The following is a 23,606-nucleotide window of genomic DNA, read 5'->3' on the forward strand; positions in this document are numbered from 1 at the left end:
TCTCCCTCTTCCTGGTTGTTATACCTCTAGCTATGCAGCCAAGCATTCTACTTGCTTTCCCTACTGCCTGACCGCATTGTTCATCCATTATGAGACTGTCAGGAATCACTACCCCTAAATCCTTTTCTTCTAAAGTTTTTGCTAACACAGAACTGCCAATACAATATTCAAATTGAGGATTCCTTTTTCCCAAGTTCATTATTTTACATTTAGAGACATTAAACTGCAGTTTCCATTGTTTTGACCACTTATCTAGTAAAGCTAAATCATTTACAAACGCCTCCAGGAATATCAACCCTATTGCACACTTTAGAGTCATCGGCAAATAGGCAAACCTATGTCACTCACAAATATATTAAAAAGAATAGGACCCAGAACAGACCCTTGTGGCACACTGCTTGTAACCAGGCTCTGCTCAGAATACTCACCATTCACAACAACCCTCTGATATCTATGCTTCAGCCAGCTGCAAATCTAGGGATTAAGTCCAACTCCACTCATTTATCTATCTATCAGCTCTTTATGTGGAACCGTATCAAAGTCTTTGCTGAAGTCCAGATAAACAATATCCACGGCACCACCTTCATCCAACACCTTTGTGACATAGTCTTCGGAGAGGGACAGCATACAAATCTAAATATTATTATTATTATTATTATTATTATTATTATTATTATTATTATTATTATTATTATCCAGCAGACGTGGTTGGTAAATCCAGAGTACAGTAACTGAATTTAAACATGCCTGGGATAAACATATATCCATCCTAAGATAAAATACAAAAAATAGTATAAGGGCAGACTAGATGGATCATGAGGTCTTTTTCTGCTGTCAATCTTCTATGTTTCTATTATTATTATTATTATTATTATTATTATTATCATCATCAAAGAAATCAATGAGATTAGTCTGACATGATTTGCCTTCAGTAAATCCATGCTGGTTTGGGTCCAATAAGTTATTGGTTTTTAGGTGAAAACCTATTCTCTGGCAACAGGAACAGACCAGAAGTTATCTAAAACAGATGTGTCCATGAGCCACCCCCAGGCCACATGCAGCCTGGGACAAGTAGTAATGCAGCCCTCACAAGATTGTAAACTTTTTATCATTATGATACATTAACTGTTTTATGTTTTATATGCAGCCCAAGATAATTTATCTTCATTAAGTGCAGCCCAGGCAAGCCAAAACATTGGACAGCCATGATCAAGAATGATATGAAATAATATGTAATCTTAGTAAGGCTGGCTTGCTCAAATATTATGTATTTAATCCACATTAAATATAAATATATTTAACATTCCAAAATACATCTAAAGTTTGTTAGGGAAGTTAGCGAGAGAAGAACTTCTCTGCATTTGTTTCCTGATGATGTCACGATGAGACAGACACAAGATGAACATTCAGAGAAGAAACTGGATGTTTAAAACAAAGTTCATACCTGTTATTATAGTCCTACGGTATATACTATAGTCCTTCTTTGTAACAGAGTTGCCCTGTCTTCGTTTCCCAAACAGGTACTTGGTTCTCATGACATAAGTAAATTAATGCACTCAGGAGATAATTTGTCAGTCTGGCTCATTATGATAAAAACTGAAACTCATTCATTAAAAGGGGCACAGCTCCGTGGTTAGTCCCGCCCTGCATGTTCAGTCCTGATAAAGTTGGAAAAAAGGCTTACTTAAGATCCCATATGGCCAAGATTCACACAATACAATAAAGTATGTTCTGTTTAATTGTGGAAGTAAAAGAAACCACAATTGTCTAGGTTCAAATACTAAAAATTATGCTTTGTAGAGCCAAACATTTAATTCATACAATAATATGCCAAGTCAAAAATTAAGCAAACTATGTAATGGCTTAATGCGGTACACAAATCCAGCCAACTGAATCATGAAGCCAGTTAAGAACACATTATGATATTAAGGTCTATGGAATTAGATAGTCCAACCACCTCTCAGAGTGTAAGATAGTTTCTCTCTGTTTCTTAGGATAGAGAGCTAGAGGTCAGCTCTGCAAAATGGGATGCCTGCTGTGGATTGGCTGTTGTTCCAAAGACAGCCCAGCCCTGTGCCATCAAAGACTTGTGTTTCCAGCTGTAACTGTAGTATTGGCATCTTTCAAATCAAGCATCTGGTGTACTTTGGAAATTGGCAAGTTTGCATTTAAATTTTAATGACAAGCCTCCAATTTAATGCCAGCAAACTTCTGATTTTTAATCTTTTTTAAGGAGACAACATTTTAGCATTTGACTTGCAAATATCACATCTTCCCAGGAAATATAGGTGACTGAAAAACTTTGGTGATTGAATGGTTAGGGTTGTAGAGAAATAGCTTTGGAATAATGGGCACTAAAACCTGGTAAACAAATTCTGAAATAAGTTTTAAAATAAAACCAGTTGCAGCCATTTCTAGGATGCTCAGACTACCATAGATACGGGACACATCGTGAATTGACCCATAGAGACTACTAGGTGGAACTTGCTTTGCAGCCTCAGTTGGTACAAAATATAACAGCCAGACTGCAAACCAATGTGTGTATTAAAAAATCTACACCAGTGATGGCGAAACGTTTAGACACTGAGTGCCCAAACTACAACCCAAAACACACTTATTTATTGCAACGTGCCAACATGACAATTTAACCTGCGCAATGGGGTTTTACTACCTAAAATAATGATAAACAATGCAGAGTTCAGCTAATTGTTCTAAGAAAAATGCAATAAATGCACATTTATGAACCTTTTTTTCCTGCTTTTGAAATATTACATTTAGCAACAATAAAAAAGAATAACTTTTGTAATATTATTTCTCTCTTCCCCCTCTTTCTCTTTCTTTCCATCCCCTTTCTCTTTTATTTATTTATTTATGTATTCATTTGTCCAATACACAAATACATAGGAAGAAAATAGACATGTGGTAATATATATAAGGGTAAAAGTGAACTTAAAGGAGAGGATATATATGAAAGGAAGAGAATATATATGATAGGTGAAAGAAAGGAAAGACAATTGGACAGGGGACGAAAGGCACACCAGTGCACTTATGTAAGCCCCTTACTGGCCTCTTAGGAACCTGGAGAGATCAATCGTGGAGAGTCTAAGGGAGAAATGTTGGGGGTTAGGGGTTGACACAATTAAGTCCGGTAATGAGTTCCACGCTTCGATAACTCGATTGTTGAAATCATATTTTTTACAGTCAAGTTTGGAGCGGTTCGTATTAAGTTTGAATCTGTTGCGTGCTCTTGTGTTGTTGCGGTTGAAGCTGAAGTAGTCATTGACCGGTAGGACGTTGCAGCATATGATCTTGTGGGCAATACTCAAATCGTGTTTTAGGCGCCGTAGTACTAGGCTTTCTAGGCCCAGGATTGTTAGTCTATTTTTGTAGGATATTCTGTTTCGAGTGGAGGAGTGAAGGGCTCTTCTGGTGAAATATCTTTGGACATTTTCAAGGGTGTTGATGTCTGAGATGTGGTATGGGTTCCAGACAGATGAGCAGTAGTCTAGGATGGGTCTGGCAAAAGTTTTGTAGGCTCTTGTGAGTAGTGTGAGATTGCCTGAACAGAAGCTGCGTAGGATCAGGTTAACAACTCTAGAAGCTTTTTTGGCGATATTGTTGCAGTGGGCTTTAGCACTTAGGTCATTCGATATTATTATTCCAAGGTCTTTTACTGAGTGTGGGTTAGCAGTGAGAGATTGTTTATTCAGTTTGTATGTGCGGTTTGGATTCTTTTTGCCGATGTGGAGGGTAGAGCATTTGTTGGTTGATATTTGAAGTTGCCAGGTCTTTTTGGAGAGTGAGTGTGTTATCAGTGGTGTTGAAAAGTTTCACATCATTGGCAAAAAACACAGTTGCTTTCGATATGGTCACAGAGGTCATTGATGTAGAGAATGAAGAGAGTAGGACCTAGTACGCATCCCTGGGGAACGCCGCTTATGACAGGGGCGGGGGTGGAGATGGCACTACCAATTTTGACAATTTATTGCCTGTTTGACAGGAATGCAGTAATCCAGTTGTGGAGGAGTCCTGAGATGCCAGAGGATTTGAGTTTTAGGAGTAGTTTGTTGTGGACCATTGAGTCGAAGGCTTTGCAAAAGTCTATATAAACTGCAACAATGGATTTTCCTTGGTCAAGGTGGGTAGTTCAAATGTTTTTGCAGTGAAGTAGTTGTAGGTTGCAGGATAATTTCTTTCTGAATCCAAATTGTTTGTTTGAGAGTAGGTTATTAAATTCTAAGTAGAGGGTGATTGATCGATTTATAATTGATTCCATGATTTTACATCTCTCTTTTTCTCTTTCCACTCACTCACTCCCTCTCTCTTTCTTTCTCTCTCTCTCTCTCTTTCCCTCCTCTCTATCTCTGCCTCTCTGTTTCTCTCTCCCTCCCTCTTTATCTCTCTTTTTGTGTGTGTCCCATCCATCCATCTATCTTTGCAGGAACTGGGCATGGTTAGTCTAGTGAGGAGAATTATCATGGGAGATACGATATCAATGTTCCAATATTTGAGGGTCCGCCACAGAGTGGAAGGGGTCAGGTTGTTTTCCAAAACACTTGAAGGCCAGGCAAGGAATAATGAATGGAAACTGAACTAGGAGAGATTCAACCTGGAAATAAGGAGAAATTTTCTGACAGTGAGAACCATCAACCAATGGAACAGCTTGCCTTCAGAAGTTGTGGAAGTTTCATCAGTGGAGGCTTTCAGGAACAGACTGCACTGACATTTGTCATAAATGGTCAGGGATGGGCCAGGCATTGGAATGACAAGAACGCTGTTCCAGTGGCGGCAATGGAGTACGTAGTTTAGCTCCATTGCCACCAGGCGTGCATGCGCCATGCACATGCAACCAGTGTGATTCCAATAAAAATTATCAGGTTTTTTGCTTCTGCGCATGTGTGGAAGCAAAGAAACTGCCAATTTTGGCTGCTAGAAGGATGTCTGCATGAGATTTCAGCTGCTGCACATCTGCAGCAGCCGAATCTCACTGTGGCACCTAGAGTGTCATCTGGTGTCAGCAGCAAAAGTGGCCTAACCCTAACCCTAACCCTACTTTCTGCTCTCCCATACCACAGGCATCTCTGGATGGAGCGATGCTGCCCTGAGCGAGTCGTGGCCTTTGGGAGCAGCAGCCGGAGTACTCGCAGTGGAGCCACTGCTCACGGCAGGGCAGGCGGGGGGGGGGGCAGGCAAACAGGCAGGGCATGCTTACCTTATTTTAGCTTTTCAGCTTTTTTGCTTTTGCGTGTTCATGCAGGCTCCCGGCCCCATTCCAGTGGTGCCAGGAATGGTGGCCCATTGCTAGAAATGGTATAGGGCCTCCTGCTTGAGCAGGGTTGCACTAGATGTCCTACAAGGTCTGCGGAGAGGGGCAGCATACAAATCCAATAAATAAACAAACAAACAAACAAACAAATAAATAAATAAATAAATAAATAAATAAATAAGGTATCTTCCAACTCTGTTGATCTATTAATCCAGAGGTGTCAAACTCAAGACCCACGGGCCAGATTTGGCCCACAGGGTGCTTAGATCTGTCCCACGGAGCCGCTCTAGAAACAGCAAAGGACCAGCCTATGGGTGACCCTCCTAAATTTAGTTTCCTTTGGCAGAGGGTTGCAGATGGACATCACAGTTCAAAATGGAGGTCAAGAAGGTCACATGTGGTCTACCCGAGCTCTGTTTTCACTAGCAGAGGTTTGCAGGAGGCCGTCGCAGCCGAAAACGGAGCTCAGGACCCCATTTTCTCTGGCAGAGTGCGTGGGCCACCCAACATGAGTGACTTAGAGCTGGCCATGCCCACCGTGGCCCTCCAAGGTCAAACATAATCCTGATGTGGCCCTCAATGAAATTGAATTTGACATCCCTGTATTCTTCTGATAAAATCCATCTACAAAAGCAATTTGTTCATTGTGCCTCTTTACTTATTGGCCACCAGAGGGAGCAGCGCTAGTAAGTCAGGGTTACCTTTGCTTCTGCTCTGCTTTTTCCACCTGTTTTCTATATATACATTTTTTTCTATCCCCACCACCACCCCATGAAGACCAAGTGCATAGATTTAGGCATTCTGTCAGATACAATAGTCTACAACTAATAATCACAACTGGGTCCAGAATTTCTGTTGCTAATCAAGTCAGGCATGATTTTACAATCTTTTTTGCCATGCTCACAACACTTGAATTCACAAGTGTTGTGAATTCTTAATTACCACAAGTGAATAATGTGGTAATTAAGTAACACCAGTATCCCCCATTGACTTGACTTGTTAAAAGTCAGCTTGAAAGATTGCAAATGGTGATCACATGACCTCAGGACTCATTGCAACTAATGAAAATACTTGCCATTTTTCAAGTGCCTGAATTTTGAACATGTGACCCTGGTGTGTGTGTGCTGCAACACTATAAGTGGGAGGACCAGTTGAAGTAGATTTTTTCATTGTAACTACAGATGGTCACTAAATAAATGATTTTCATTGGAGAACTTTCTGTATTTCGTTTCCTGAGTAGATTGTATTTATCCATTTGGACCTTAAGCATCTGCCTCTGAATACTCTTTCTGGTTTTATTTACACAGTTCACGCACTTTGCTTCTAGAGAAGCTACACTCCATTCCATAATTAACCATCAAACCTCATTTGGCAAATAGAAAACCAAGATCAGAGACCCCATAGTCAACTTTGAGCTACTCATATTTTCTACAACTCTGCCAAATGGGCCATTAATAAACAAACCTGAGGATAGAAACATAGAAGATTGACGGCACAAAAAGACCTCATGGTCCATCTAGTCTGCCCTTATTTCCTGTATTTTATCTTAGATTGAATATATGTTTATCCCAGGTATGTTTAAATTCAGTTACTCTGGATTTACCAACCATGTCTGCTGGAAGTTTGTTCCAAGGATCTACTACTCTTTCAGAAAAATAATATTTCCTCATGTTGCTTTTGATCTTTCCCCCAACTAACTTCATATTGTGTCCCCTTGTTCTTGTGTTCACTTTCCTATTAAAAACACTTCCCTCCTGAACTTTATTTAACCCTTTAACATATTTAAATGTTTCGATCATGTGCCCCCTTTCCCTTCTGTCCCCCAGACTATACAGATTGAGTTCATTAAGTCTTTCCTGATACGTTTTATGCTTAAGACCATCCACCATTCTTGTAGCCTGTCTTTGGACTCGTTCGATTTTGTCAATATCTTTTTGTAAGTGAAATCTCCAGAACTGAACACAGGATTCCAAATGTGGTCTTACCAGCACTCTATATAGCGGGATCACAATCTCCCTCTTCCTGCTTGTTATACCTCTAGCTATGCAGCCAAGCATCCTACTTACCGCCCGACCACACTGCTCTCCCATTTTGAGACTGTCAGAAATCACTACCCCTAAATGCTTCTCTTCTGAAGTTTTTGCTAACACAGAACTGCCAATACAATACTCAGATTGAGGATTCCTTTTCCCCAAGTGCATTATTTTACATTTGGAAACATTAAACTGCAGTTTCCATTGCTTTGACCATTTATCTAGTAATGCTAAATCATTTACCATATTACAGACACCTCCAGGAATATCAACCCTATTGCACACTTTAGTCATCGGCAATAAGGCAAACCTTCCCTACCAAACCTTCCCCTATGTCACTCGCAAACATATTCAAAAGAATAGGACCCAGAACAGATCCTTGGGACACACTGCTTCTAACCTGTCTCTGCTCAGAATACTCGCCATTAACAACAACTCTCTGATGTCTACACTTAAGCCAGTTGCAAATCCAGTGAACTATCCAGGGATTAAGTCCAATCTTATCTATCAGCTCTTTATGTGGAACCGTATCAAAGGCTTTGCTGAAGTCCAGATAGGCAATATCCACAGCACCACCTTCATCCAACACCTTTGTGACATAGTCAAAGAAATCAATGAGATTAGACTGATATGATTTGCCTTCAGTAAAGCCATGCTGATTTGGGTCCAAGAAGTTATTGTTTTTTAGGTGCTGATTTATCCTCTTTTTCAGTAGAGTCTCCATCACTTTAACTACAACTGATGTCAAGCTAACTGGCCTATAGTTACCAGCTTCTTCTCTACTGCCCTTCTTCTGGATAGGCACAATACTGGCCATTCTCCAATCCTCAGGAACATCTCCTGTTAACAGGGATTAGTTAAACAAATCAGTCAGGGGAGTAGCAATGACAAATCTGAGTTCTTTAACAACTCTGGGGTGGATGCCATCTGGACCCATTGCCTTATTTATCTTTAATCGTTCAAGTTCTTCTAAGACATCGGCTTCTAAGATCACTGCAGCTGAATCCGTACAGCTGGAAGCAATGCTATATCCATCTATAATATTATATTGTAAGGTGTCTTTTGAGAAAACTGAACAGAAGTAGCTATTGAAATGGTCAGCGACCTCCTTATTCCCATCAATGTATGTATTATTCCCAGTACTAAGCTTCGTGATGCTGCAGTTTTTCTTCTTCCTATCACTAATATATCTGAAGAAGGTTTTATCCCCCTTCTTTACAGATTTGGCAATTTCTTCCTCTTTTGAGGCTTTAGCAGCATATATTATCTGTTTCGCCTCCTTCTGTCTCATTTTATACACCTCCCTATCAGCTATACTTCCAGACTCTTTATACCTCCTATAGGCAGCCTTTTTTTCATTGACTATAGCCCTTACATCATTGCTAAACCATAGCGGTTTCTTCTTCCTTTTACCTTTAGTTATTTGCCTTACATACAGTCCAGTGGCTTTTAAGGATCCCAGAGCTATTTTTAAAAAGCACCTACATTACAGACCTTAACTGTTTTTATAGTTCTAGACCAGTGATGGTGAATCTTTCTTTTCCTTGGGTGCTGAAAGCATGCATGAGTGCCCACATCCATATGCAGTTAATATTTTTCTTTTTCTTTTGTCATCATTTAGTAGTTGATTGAAATTAGCAATGGTTTAACTTCTGTGGCCGTTTGCAAAGGCCATTTGGATATGATGAATCTTCACTTCTTTCATTAAACAAAAAAGGGTTTGACAAGCACATATTTTGTATTTTTATAAACTATGAGCTGTGGTGAAGCAGGATTACCAGATCTATGCTGAAAAAACCTGAGCAATCATTTAAGGATGGATTCTTAAAAAATTACTACTGGTTCTGTGAGTGTGGCTTCTTTTGTGGGAGTAACGTGATGACCATGTGATTGTGGGCATGGCTTTGTGGTTATATGACTGGGTGGGCATGGCTTCATGGTCAAGTGACTTGGCGGGCGTGGCTTGGTTGTCATGTGACTGGATGGGTGTAGCTGGCAATCAGGTGACAGAATGGGCGTGGCCAACTTGATGTCACTCATATCAAAGGTTAGGGATGCCTGGCCTCTGCTCATCACAAAGGCCTCAACATGATACAATTTCCCTGTCTATTTATTTGGTACTACTGAACATGCAAAATATGCTGTTTAATCCTATTTCTTGCCTCTCTCTTTCTCCCTTCCTTCCTCTTTCTTTCTTTCTTTTTCTTTCTTGTCTGTCTCTTTCTCTCCCTTCCTTCCTTTTTCTTTCTTTTTCTTTCATTTTCTCTCTTTTTCTTCTCTCCCTCTTTCTTTCTTTCCTTCCTTCTTTCTTGTCTCTCTCTCTTTCTCTTTTCTAATACCCTACATGAGCCCTAGACTCCACCCACCACAAATGGATGACTTCAGATTTTAAAACACTTTTTAAAAAATACAGTAACCTGGTCAGTATCTTTATTTTGACAAATTTATCCTTACCAGGAAAAATTAAGCATTTATGATCTTCAAGTTAATCCTATTTTTAAAGTGACCCACCTGGACCATCCATCCAATCCCCATGTCTCAAGATGTCAGGGGTGTGTGCTGGCCATTTGACCACTCACAACACCACCCAAGCCAGCTTTAATGGTATTCTGAATAAGTTTCCACTGAATTGCAACAGGCCACTTTTCCTCTTTGCAATACCCAACAATTCAAGACATTTACAGTGGACAAAAGAAGAGTTTGCCCATCTGGGCCACCAAAGCCATTGACCCTGAGCAGGCTGTAAACAAGTCCATGATGCCTGGCTGGTACCGGGCAGACTGTGATGAGAAAATTCCTCCCTAGCAATTATTTGAAACTTCAAACAGGGCAGTCGCCAGTACACTCCCCCCTCACCCAATTAACTGACCTCCCCTCCCCCTTACTATGACAGTTGAGGCAAGTAGGTGAAGAGGAATAGCGGAGGCTGACACCACCTCTGCAATCATTAGAGATTAGGAGAGAATTAGGAATTTTTTGTAACTTTGTGCTCCATTCAGTCATTAATTGTTACTATGATAGTGGGCCAACTGTTTTATAACTGTTTACAATTCCATTATTATACAGCACTACAACTTTAATATCACTATCTTTGGAATTACTTACTTGATTTATAAGGAATGAACTTCAAGTGGTGCCATCTACAGGTTCATTTCATAAAGGGATGAATATACAGTATTTAAAAGTACAATACTGTATTCTGATAATTTAAACTGGGATTGAGAAATAGGTGGCCCTCCAGAGAATAGGAAACTACCCCATAGTCCTAGCTAATATTGAGGAATAGCACATATGGCCCTAGGAAATCATGACTTTTGAGGATTAATCAGGAAGTGAACCAATGTAGCAGATGTAGCCTGAACAACAACAACAAAATCTTATTCCAGTGATTCACAACTGCCAACAAGTCATAGAGCAAGCCCATAAGATTGTTAGATATGGAAACAGCATGTCACGGGAGAATTTAGCACATCTCCTTTTGAAAGGAAAAATATTGTACCCAAGAGGAAAAAAGGGGGGGGAAATGGAAGCAAAAGACGAGGTACAGAGCTGAGGTCCTATCATACACTGCAATCCTTCCTCTTGTTTTCTGCCCACGGAAACAACCTGTGGAGTACATTTGGCTGGGAGACTAACTGGCCAAAGTCACCCAGACCCTTCTTGCTTGTGGTCCAATACCTTCAATACTGTTCCACCTGTTCTGTCTGGGCCCGGCAGCAGTCAGAAATAAAGAGGCACACACAATTTTGATCATAAGCAAAATCTATTGGTCAAGCAAATCATGGAATCCACTTGTTATTTCTAAGGAATTTCATGCTGGCAGCTTCTCTCTAATGAGCTGTAGATAGGAAAACCCAAGCTGTGAGCCAGAGGGCTATAAATCTTAGTCCTTGAATTTAAAAAGTTTTAAAACGAAAGCTACACTTTTGAAGTCCACATTTTGGACAGAGAGGACTGGTGGTTTGAAGGAGGGGTCAAAAGAGGCCATCTATGTCAAAATTGAACAGCCCTCTATCAACAGAGGGGGAGGGATATGACATCTATTTCTAATATACAACACAGTCCTTTGAACAATTCCAGTAAGGCTCTACACCCATTTGCACTACTCAGGTGACCCTGACAACACAGATAAACCTCCAGGCAGCCTCAAGTACTTTCTAAAAGAATGCAAATAACTAGCTATCTGCAAAGAATATAAATCTTTCTATTCCCCACCATACAGTCAGAGATGAAGAAGCTTCTTGGAAGAGAAGTGAAACATCTTCAAAGAAAAATCAGAAAGTTCAGTTGCCTCTTGAAAAAGCATATTTGGGGCACCTATGACCTGGATGACTGAGAATCTCCATAGACATGAGGTGCCTAATGAAACCCTGGAGGCCTCTACTTGTAAAAATGTTCAAGGCAGATCACTCATGTGCTCATTGTCTTACTTTAAAAAAAATCTCTGCTACAGATGGACTTGATAGCCTGTTATTACTGTAAAGCTAGACAAATACAAGTCATCAATTAAAAGAACACCATTCAGCAATTATTTGAAACAGAGGCAGTAGAGCTAAAAGCTGGGGATTGGCTCTGCAAATGGTCAATTTCATTTCATTTTGGGACAACTCAAGAATGAGTGATTAGCTTGCTTGTTCAATAGCAGGAAAAAGTCTTTAGTTAATTAGTTGCAAACTGATTAATCAGAAATGTTGACATTTGAGGGGCTTAATAAGAGATCCAGAGCAAGAAGATAAATAATGACACACAAGCTTTGTTGAAAGATGTTTTGCCCACTACCATTAAATTTCCTTGTAATATATGATCATCATGCATACTGGGTATGTTCATATCTAGGCAATAAAAACCTATGAATGAGCCCTGGAATGTCTCCAGTTTAAAAACGGATATAAACAATATTCTATAAAGATTGAATATTGAAAACAATAGGATTGCACTGAAATATCTAACCAAATATAGTGACAAATAAATAGTTGTATGTTATCTCTTTAAAAGTTAGAAACCTGTGTTGCCTGGATGACAATCCATAATCGTCAAAGTGGTAATTTTGTATGAGGTTGAATTTTAAAAAACAAGAATTGGATCCAATGGCAATTTGAGGCTTTAAGGCCAGACCCTTAGATATGGCTGGATTAGAGCTACACAGTATTCACCAACAAAGAGTTATATTTATCAATTAATATTTATCACCCTCATAAGATTCCTAATAAGAATAAGAACTGGTTGACACCTTCCTCCCCTCTTAACATTAAAACTCTGTATAATAATACTGTCAGGACAAGATGACTTGTCTTCTGTGAGAATTTGTTGCTTCCTCTATTCTCACCCTACTTTTTAATTTTATTTTTATCCAATAGACCAGTTCATGGAATTTTTCACTTCCAAATATAGCTTAGTCTTTATTTAGGTAGCCTAAATGTTTCTTCAGATAAATACAATAGGATCTAGCAGCTGATGAGATTTTATTTAGAAAAATCATAATAACAAAATTAAAACAGCAGATAGAATCTATTGTTAAATCTATATTTATGCCTCTTTCAAACCAGATGTTGGATTACAACTCCCAAAGTTTGTAAGCAATACAATTTTATTTTATCTACCCATTTATTGTTACTTTGCTTACCTTCCGCTTCCCATATTTGTTTGATATATCAAATTATATTGATATGTTCCATCGAACAAAGGGTTCTAACACACATATATGAAATTGCCTTTGTAACGACAAATATTTCAAAAAAGAATTACATATATATGATTCATGTCATGTTTAACTTTTTATTCTGTTTTAATAATTTAAAAATCCTGCAATGTCAACTGCAGGGTACCTTAAGGAAACTAGATTATTTATACCTCTTTCAATCTTGATTTAGACTGAGAGTGGGCACCAATAGTTGCTCTGATGGATGATCTTTGCCTGGTGGCCTTAGTCCTTTAAGCAGCATTCCTTTCTATTGACTACAGCAGTGTTTTTCAAATTTAGCAACTTTAAGATATGTGAAATTCAATTTCAGGAAAGAGGTGAAATATAATAATGTTGGTAAACTAGAGTAAATATATTTAAATATAGTACAGCAGAGCATACCTCTATACTACAATCGTAATCTCCCCCACCCCCAGAAACAGTGGAGGGATGAATTGTCTGCTAGAGATACTTTGGTCACACAAGAAATAAATACAAAACACTTTATCATAAAGGGGGATGGAAAAAAAGAATGTAAAAACTTCTCTTTTTTAATGTAGTCATAGGCAAACATTGTATGGACTTTGAGATTAAAAACTAGATCTTCTCAAAACAAAAAGCAGTTTAAAAATGGTCTCAAAAAGGGAAAGGAAGGAAAATTCAAATTTAAATCAAGTGTGAAGGATTTGCTGTGCAACGATCCCAAGAGGCATCAAACATATGCTAACTTAATTACATCAGGACAATAAAGATTTTAGTGATACACAGAAAAAGAAAGGAAAATTATTCTAATGTAGTATGCCTAAACGGAGGTATACTTTTTATGGAGAAAAAGTATGTGGTCAGTAAGAGTTGATGGGGAAACTTAATGGCATATAATTAATCAAGCCTATTTAAATCGATGTTTTCTGCTATCTTTCCTGAACTAGATTTCCCTCCAAGCTAAAGAATTCCTAGATCCTTCCTCCAGATTAGGGATTGCCAACCTTTCAGATCTCAGGGACCACTAAATTCATAATTTTAAACCCTGCAGACCACTAATATGATTTTAAAAAAAAGATAAATAATATTCAGTGCAATATAAAAATGCAAATGATTTTTCTGCATACCACCAAAATTTTCCCATGGACCACCAGTGGTGACCACTGCTCCAGATGATTCCTGAGGATTCCTAATGGACTCTTGTCAGCCTTACTCAACAGTTGTTAAGTAAATCATGCAGTCCTTAAGCAAATCCATTTACTTTACTTGTCAGAAACTGGCTTGGAAGGCCACAAAAGGCCATCTCAGGATGGTGCAACTTTCATAAATACATGCCAGTTGCCACGTGCCTAAATTTTGATCACATTATCATAAGGATGCTGTGATGGTTGTAAGTGCAAGGACAAATTGAAAGTCACTTCTTTCACTGATGTTATAACTCTGGATGTTTGCTAAATGAATGGCTCTAAGTTGAGGACTATAGTATCTGTACAAAAGAATGTAATCTCTTCTTCCAGAAGCTTATCAGGGAAAAATACAAACTGTGGTTTGTTGAGGGAACAGATCCCAAGCATGATGTTTATTATGCTGGCATGATGCTATTCCTGTTCTTAGGATCTGATGTTGGGTATCATGATTATACTGATGTGCTACAGAACATGCGGTGTCAAGTGCAGCGATAAGGCACTTATCATCTGATGCTTTTGCTCACCAATATCCCACAGGAGGAAAAGATGGCAGAAAGAGGGACTGAGCAATTTGGCCACAGATAAAAGCCCATGTTTCCTGATAGGAGCTGGAGAAACTATGTGATATGCCATGTCAGCACACATGGGAGGGAAGTCGTTCTTAGGCATCTATTCCCTCAACAAGATGGGCAGCCATGATCCTAAGGGCTGAGGCAGTTTGTTTCAATTTAACAAAGATCAAATTTCCCCCTGCAAACCATTTTTCTCCTTCTGCAGAAGAGACTTTATATATCTGAAGAATATTTGTTGTATTTATTTATTTAAAGTATTGTTAGAAGTTAAGATACTTCTGACTTTTCATTTGCTTATTTTATCAAATAATTAAAAATACCACCAATAGATTGCTAGAAGCTGAAAGCAGGTTTACTTTCTATCTGGGTAGTGGCTTTTCCCATAAACAGGAAGGTTTTTTCTAGATCTCACTTCCTCAAAGGGTAAGAACAAGCTTCTCTTAAAGTGGTTTCCACCCCCACTTTCCTCTTAGTAGAGCTTTTATTATGCCCTAAAGACAAAATAAACCATCACTGCTAAAAAGACCCCCACACCATCAACATAAGCAATGCCTTGTTTTATTTATTTATTTATTTTTTTATTAGAGTTGAAAGGGACCTTACAGGTCATCAAGTTCAACCCCCTGCTCAAGCAGGAAACACTACACATCCCCAGCCACATGGCAGTCCAATCTCCTATTAAAAACTTCCAGAGTTGGGGCATTCACAACCTCTGCTGGCAGGCCGTTCCACTGGTTGGTCGCTCTGACTGTCAGGAAGTTCTTCCTTATCTCCAGGTTGAATCTCTCCTTGTTATTAGACAAATTCCAAGCTTTTATTTCTTTCCTAATAGGTTTGCACGCATTATTTGCTTTTACATTCATTCCTATGGGAAAAAGTGCTTCTACTTACAAACCTTTCTACTTAAGAACCTGGTCACAGAACGAATTAAGTTCTTAAGTAGAGGTACCACTGTACCAGGTTTGTGGTATACTGTTTTGTTTGTTTCAGCAAACATGTATGAATTGAGGTTTAGCTTAACCATGAATGAAAGAATAAACATTTTTTATTTTCATCTATATTTTAGGGCAACCCAGGCCATGGCTAAAGATACACTCAGCTTCATCAAAATGTTTAAAATATAAATCTGCTGCTTACTGTTTTATACTGTAAATGCTTTTGCTGCAGAGTGTTTGTTTGTTTGTTTGCTTGTCAAACATGTATAGGATAGTAGTAGTTTGTATAAACATAACATAAGTAAAAAGTAAGGATAAAATAAGACAGGGAAGTGCCACTAGTGACGAAGAGCTGGAGGGCTTTGTTCCACTGGGACTGCATGTCAAGCCTGGAAGCCATCTTGGGCTTTGGATCTTCAGGCCTGTGACATTTAGTGCTGTGGGAAACTGAGGGGGGGGATTGTATGGAGCTGGAGAGATATATAATCATAACAACATTCTTTTCTCCAAGAGTCAAGGCCAATCTGCCCTGCATCTGGGAGGATGGCACGGGTGGTCCCAGATTCTGCTACTGCCGATTGTGCTGTGCAGGCCCGTGTGCATGCTCAGTACTAAAAAAAACCTTCTGCGCATGCACAGAAGCAAAAAACAAGATGGCAGTGCCTGCGGCACCCCTGAGAGAACTGGATCGGGAGCATAGCAGGCCTGGGTTGCTGCTGGTTTGGGCGATCCAGGCCACCAAGTTACTAAAGGTTCTATAGGTAGGAATTGGTAGGAACCCACTTCTGATCTCCAGTTGGGATGGTGCATTGATTGGACCATGTGATGGACATGCGTGTGTTGAGGCAGGGTCTTGGGCTTTCTTTTGGGTCGGGAAAACCTGGAAGCTTTCAGATTCGGGCTTCCCCAGATGTGACAATATGACACCTCTAATAAAATGAAACTTTGAGGGACTTCTAGCCTTAGAGTCTTCTTTCGCTGGGATTGTCATTTGGAACCCTGACAGCGTCATGCCTGGAACTGGCTGACCATCTCATCCCATTGAGCCTCCAGGCACCGGTAACTGGCCTTGTATTCCTTCAGGTCTTCCCGTGCTTGGAAAGGCTGTGCTCATAGTCCTCAATGAGGTGCTTCTGCTGAGCCTCCTTCTTAGTCAGATCCAATTTGAACAAAAGCCAGATGTTTTGCTAATTCTTTCTCGTGGTGGCTGCTTAGCTCCAGTTGGGGCCATAAGGAGTCCAGGCAGGCAGGCGAGGAATGGTGAATAGAGGCTGGCAAGGTGCCCCTCGACATGAGTGACATCGAGTTGACCCTGTCCAGCTAACCCAGCCAGGCAGATCGTATTCAGTAGTGGGTTGCACCCAGTAGAGGAAATGGAGATGTGCATGCATCTCCATGCCCTGACATGTGCACACTGTGCCTGCATGAGATTTGGCTTCTGTGCATGTGCCAGGAGTGAAATCTTATGCGAGGACACTCACGCATGCCAAATTTTGCCCATTTTTAGCATTTTTTTGCTTCTGTGCATGCACGGAAGCAAAATCACTCTGGGGACGCAGGTGCACATGTAGCAGTGCATGCATGCGAGAAAACTCAAGCTGCATGCACAGCACACCAGTAGCAGCAGGTTTCCAAAGCAAAGCTGGCTGGGAAATTCTGGAAATTGAAGTCCGCCAGGCTTAAAGTTGCCAAGGTTGGAGACCCCTGCTTTAAACCATTGCACTGAGCTGGCTCTCAAAATTAAAGTTGATACCAAACAATAATCTTAAAATATTCTTTTCTCCAAGGGCCACTGAATCCTGCTTGCATCTCAGATTCTTCCTAAATATTGCATTTCAACTAAGATATGATGTTTGGTTGCTTTTACTCTGACTTGGTCTCAAGTGGATTTTCCATCTTATCTGTTCAGCAGAGGAATACTGAGACAGAAAATGAAAGAAATTTGCACCTAATGCCAAATGGTGGAAGATGAACAGGCCACTTCCTGCATATCACTTTTCTGTGCATTTCATTACCTAAATTAACGAATTCCTTAAAACTTAGTGAATGTTTGCCAGACACATTCTTTTCATTTCATGAGAAGTGTCCAAATCAAGGTTCCCACTTCCAGTCTTTTTTATCTATTAGCCCAGAGTTTCTCCATCTTTTTGGGTTTTTTATATATGGCCTCCTTCTGACCTTGTTTTTCTCCAAATATCCCCATGTTCAGATCCAGCCATGGGACAGTAACTGGAACTTTCTCTGACATAAAGAAGACAGCACTTGCTGCATATTTGTTTGTTTGTCAAAACATGTACAAGATATCAGGTATTGATACAAACATAAACAAAGTAAATACAGATAAATGAGGACAGTAAGACAGGGATGGTAGGCATGGTGGTGTGCTTATGCACGCCCCTTACACACCTTTTAGGAATGGGGTGAAGTCAACTGTAGACAATCTAAGGTTAAAGTTTTTAGGTTTTGGGGAAGAAACCAGGGAGTCAGGTAGTGCATTCCAGGCACTGATCACTCTGTTGTTGATGTTGTATATTCTGCACTCGAGTTTCGAGCAGTTTACATTGAGTTTTTGCATGCTTGTGTATTGTTGCGGTTGAAGCTGAAGTATTCATTGACAGATAGGACAATGTGGCAGATGATTTTATGAAGTACATTTAGATCAGATCGAAGGCGACGTAGCTCTAAGCTATCTAAGCCCAACATTTTAAGTCTGGTGGAATAAGTTATTCTGTTGCAAGTTGTACTCTGCTTTTCAGTGGCCATCTTGGCACTTGCTGGGGTCTGTTAAAACATGTTTTTCACCCCCTTTTAATATCCTAGGCCTCCCTCTCCCTGTTAAGTCCAGAGGTCCCCAATTCCTTCCCTACCCTGGGATCTTTATCCTGTACTCTTTAACATCTTCATCAACGACCTGGACGAGGAAATAAAAGGGGAACTAATAAAATTTGCAAATGACACCAAGCTGGCAGGGGTAGCCAACACCCTTGAGGACAGGCTCAGGGTACAAGAAGACCTAGACAGACTATCACAGTGGGCCCATACCAACAAAATGAGGTTCAACACCGACAAATGCAGAGTCTTCCACCTCGGCAAAAAGAACCCTAGACATACATACAGCCTGGGAGATACCCCACTCAGCAGTAGTGACTGCGAAAGAGATCTTGGAGTCTTGGTGGACAATCAACTAAACATGAGTCAGCAATGTGTAGCAGCAGCCAAAAAAGCCAACTCAATCCTAAGCTGCATCAACAGGGGAATACGCTCCAAGACCAGGGAAGTACTAATACCACTCTACTATGCCCTGGTCAGACCCCACCTGGAGTACTGCATCCAATTTTGGTCACCTCACTACAAAAAAGACATCGAAACTCTGGAGAAGGTGCAAAAAAGAGCAACCAAAATGATTAGGGGACTCGAAACCAAGACTTACGAAGAGAGATTGAGAGAACTGGGCATGGACAGCCTAGAAAAAAGAAGGTCTAGAGGGGACATGATAGCAGTTTACAGATACTTGAGGGGTTGCCACGGTGAGGAGGGGGTCTCTTTATTCCCCAGGGCACCAGAGGGCCGGACGAGGAACAATGGTTGGAAGCTGACCAAGGAGAGATTCAACCTGGAAATAAGGAAGAACTTCCTGACGGTCAGAGTGATCAACCAATGGAACTGCCTGCCAGGGGAGGTGGTGAACTCCCCAACTCTGGACACCTTCAAGAGGAGATTGGACTTCCATTTGGCTTGGGTGCTGTAGGGTTTCCTGCTCAGGCAGGGGGTTGGACTCGATGACCTAACGGTCCCTTTCAACTCTATTAATAAATAAATAAAAATAAATAAATAAATAAATCTTGCTAGCCAGTTTTGATTTCTGCCTACACTCTACATACAGGAAGGCAACTGAGCCTATGATGCAGTGGTAACTCTTCTCTGAAATGTGCTGCATTGTTATCTTTCTATTTTATAATTGTGTTTTGATCGAAAACTTTTAAGTAAACTTCAATGCATTCCAAAAGAGGATCGTTTTGTTTTCCTTTTTTATTCTGGGTATGTCACGATAACTTATCAATAGTTGACTCTCAGGGCTTGAAAGAGATGTCAGTATTTTGATGTTTACTCCTAACTTGGTCTCCTATTGCATGTGCAGGTTCTGTTTAGATATTGTACCTAGTGGCTACCTATCACATTTGCTTCAGCTATTAAAAGTCAGCTTTGTTGTGTTTTTCTGATTCAGGAGGATCAAGTAGGATTGAAGGATAACATTCAAGGCCAGCTCCTTGCTTGAACAGACCCAGCTATCTTCCTTGTTATCTCTGCCAGGAGTGTCAGCAGCCTTTGACCTTTTATTTCCCTAAGTGACACAAAAGCCTTTCCAGTTTATGTTTTAACATCCAAAGATCGCCCCGAGTCTCCCGAAGGCCTCAGGCTGGGGGGTTAGCCTCGAGGCTCTCGAGCGGCCTCTTTTTAGCTTCAGCTTGACTAGGAAAAGCCCCCTCCCCACCTTCCGTCCGGCCGTCCCGCGGGGATCGTTCCTGCAGAACGGCCGGCCACCCTTCCGCCTTCCAAGGTGTCCTCAGAGGCCCTGTAAACTGCAGAGCGTGACCTCCTCGGATCCAACATCTGGGCAGCTGAGAAGGGTTAAAAAATGCCTTCGGACGGCTGCCGCTCTTATCAGCCCCTCTCGGTTAAAGAATGACTTTAACCCCAGCCTGCGCGGAGGCGGGAGCGTCACATGGCGGAGGTGGGGGTAGGGTGGTGGTGGAGGGTGGCGGGAACCTGTGGTTTGTTCCTCCGCTACACACTCAGTTTTTCTGCTTTAACCACTGCTCCCCTGGGTGGGGGGTGCCGGGAGGAACTGCCCACCCCACCTCTATTTCCCGTTTCCAGCCCCTGATAAAATGCTCCGCTGCCCAGGGAGTCGCTTCAGTTGTTCTGCCTTTGGCGACAGATCCCGAAGTGAGCGGCGCTGAGAGAACCCCTGGACTGGCGCTTTGGCTGAGAAAACTGACAGACGTAAGGAGGGCGGCTTTGCGGGCAGAGAGACTTCAGGCGCCGCTTGAAGTTCTCTCTCTCTCTCTCTCTCTCTCTCTCCCTCTCTCTCTCCACCCTCCTTCTCTCTCTCTCTTTCTCTCTCTCTCTCGTTGGCTTTGCCAGGATCTACCGGGTGGCTCCTAGCTGGGAAAGACCTATGAATAATGGGATGCCAACGTGGCTAAATAACAGAGACAGGAAGGCATTAGACCACACGGAGGAAGCGCAAAACCGAATTTAATTTTACACCAAAATGACTTCTGAAAAACATACGGCAACAGCCTTCAACATATACTACCTATCAAACTATCCAAAGGTCCACTCTGCTAAACCACTAATTCTGACAACACTGTCAAGTTATTTACTAAGACTGTGGTTACTATTTTTCATCTCATCTCTTCCCACATGATTATAATCATATTGGTGGTATCTTTACAATTTATATTGTTTTGTTTAATTAATTTATTTTTATTTTAAACAAGGTATATTTTCAAAACAATATCGACAATAATTACAAAATAGAAAAGTTATACAATAAATGCTCAATTAATAAAAAATGAAGCATGCCGAGCAAAATACAATATAAGAAATATAAGATATAGAAAATATGATATAGAAAATATAAGATATAGAAGATAAAATAAAAAATAAGCAATTTTTTTTTAAATTAATGCTAATATCTCTTCTATATTACTCTAAGTATTAAAAGAGAAAAAAAGGTTCACATTTTTAGTATGTGAAAGTTGTCCGCACAGCAATAATCGTAATAACATCATCTTAGTAAATTATAATGTTTGTTATTTATATGTTCTGGAATTATTTCTTGTAAAATATATTGTATTTTAGAAATTTTATTTTGAGTTTAATCCCTAAGATTATCTAAGCGAGGCATCTTTCCAATATTTTGGGAGAATTTTGCATGTCTACCTATCTCATGGCAGGGAAATGTAATTTAATGTAATTTATACCTCAATTCGCTATACATTTTTCTATTTAATTCATGATTTTACCATTTTTACCTGACATTCAAGTTGTAAATGTTCATATTGTATTTATGTATTTATTATTTGGATGTATACAGCCACCCATTAAATGCATGAATCTAGATGGCTTAGAACAATTTTAAATTCTACAAAGAAAAGAAAAGAAAAGAAAAAGAACAAAAGTAGAATTCTAAACATGTTTTTTTAAAATATATATATAAAATGAACTCAAAGATGATCATAACCAGATAGGTCAATAGATATTGGCCTCAGTCACAACTGATGGCTTTGGTCAACCAAGGTAATATTTTTGAATAAGTCAGAGTCACTGAAAAACATACAAAATGAGCAAGATGCACTGAGATAATATATTTGCTTTATCTAAAACAGCTTACTTGTCTGATAGATCCATTGATCTTGTAGCATTCTCCATCTCAATTCCCATTGGGATTGCCATACAAAAGCTTATCATGACTGGTAAAAAATAACAGTGAGTGATTAGATGCATAAGGCATTCTTAGCATTATTAGTATTCTAAAAGATACACTTTTAGGTAAAGAAATGACCACAATATAGCAGGTTCTGAGGAGTGAATATCACAGTGTTGGAACATAAAGCTGGAGAATGCTTTCTTCCCAGGATTATTGGAGGGGGGGAAATTGATCATTAGTCCAGTTTGGCTTCTTTCTGAATCTGGATTTTAAAAAGTACGATGATATTGCTGTGCTTTTTATTTCATAATATCCCAAAAATTGCAGTGTGGTTTGGATGTTTTAGATGATCCAGTATAAATTATGTCACCTGGCCATTAGGATCACATTCAAGTGATCTGTAGAGAGGACAGGATTGGATTCAGATTTCCTCTCTTGAGCTTCTAGACTAGAGGAAAGGAAAGACATAACTCTAATAAATAATAAAGCTAGAGGTAGGAACCAGAATTTGGCTGGGCTTTCTAGATAAGTCCTGGAATTTTTTCTTCTACCCTTTGTTATACTTTGTCTGTGAGCATAAAAATTCATAATATGGTTTCATCTTTTCTCTCATTTTCAGAGGATGAGCTTTCTTTTCCTCCTGGGTGTTTTCCTGGCTGTCCTTCCAAGCCTTCATGCTGGTTCCTCCCTGCGCTTCATTGCCATTGGAGATTGGGGTGGACTCCCCCATGCCCCTTTCTACACTGATCATGAATTAGCCGTAGCCAAAGAGATGGGGCGAACTGTTGCTTCACTGAGAGCTGATTTCATCTTATCTCTTGGAGACAACTTTTATTACAATGGAGTGACTGATATGTATGACAAGCGTTTTCAGGTGAGGGTCATGAAAACTCCATCAGGGCTCCCTGAATAATATTCATGTGTAATCTTAATATTCATCTAATTGGCATTCTGCACCTCTTTTGAGCTAATGTCGAGCTTTTGGCTAGCCCTATATAGATATTTTTTTCACTATTATGTGAAATATATATCAGTTGCAAAAGGATCAGGACCATAGGTTGAGTTGTAGCTCAGAAAGATGTATCACACACAAGAATCTGGTCAACTAGCTGTCAACACAAAATTGGCACAAGGCAAGGAATGTTCAAGGACATCTTGGCTAACGTATTCCATAAACTATTGTCTGACAATTAGTATGTCTACCCAGGTACCATTTTTGCTCACTGAAGCATTATCATGCCACCTTACAAATGTTCTTGACATTACTGCTGAGTTCTCCTCATCAGTCAACCAGTGTCCATTTTGGTTTTAATTAACCGCCATAAATGGCATGCAGACAGCATTTGAGCCCATGTTAATCCTGGTCTTTAATTAGTTATAAAATGAAGTTATCTGTTTAGTGGAGAGTAGCAAAACAAAAGATGACTGAAAGTGAGGCATCATTCCCTTCAGCAGAGAGAGGGAATTGGGAAGCAGAATGAGGTGGGAGGTCCTGCTCCTAGATTCACCTTGAAT

The 23,606-nt window shown here is 40.0% G+C and overlaps 1 protein-coding gene across 2 annotated transcripts in view; it reads left to right on the plus strand.

Moving 5' to 3' along the window:
- The window catches only part of ACP5 (acid phosphatase 5, tartrate resistant), a 44,397-nt gene that overhangs the window by 13,446 nt on the left and 7,345 nt on the right, over nt 1-23,606 (plus strand). Inside the window, exons 2-3 of one of the 2 annotated variants that reach the window (XM_070741634.1) lie at nt 20,534-20,659; nt 22,711-22,965. In XM_070741634.1, the coding sequence (XP_070597735.1) occupies nt 22,714-22,965 (252 nt within the window). In that variant the 5' untranslated portion in view covers nt 20,534-20,659; nt 22,711-22,713. Of the gene's footprint in view, nt 1-20,533; nt 20,660-20,797; nt 21,104-22,710; nt 22,966-23,606 lie in introns of those variants that run through there. The other variant, XM_070741633.1, reaches the window with a different exon arrangement.

This window comes from Erythrolamprus reginae, chromosome 2, assembly GCF_031021105.1.
Source record: "Erythrolamprus reginae isolate rEryReg1 chromosome 2, rEryReg1.hap1, whole genome shotgun sequence".
NCBI lineage: Eukaryota > Metazoa > Chordata > Lepidosauria > Squamata > Dipsadidae > Erythrolamprus > Erythrolamprus reginae.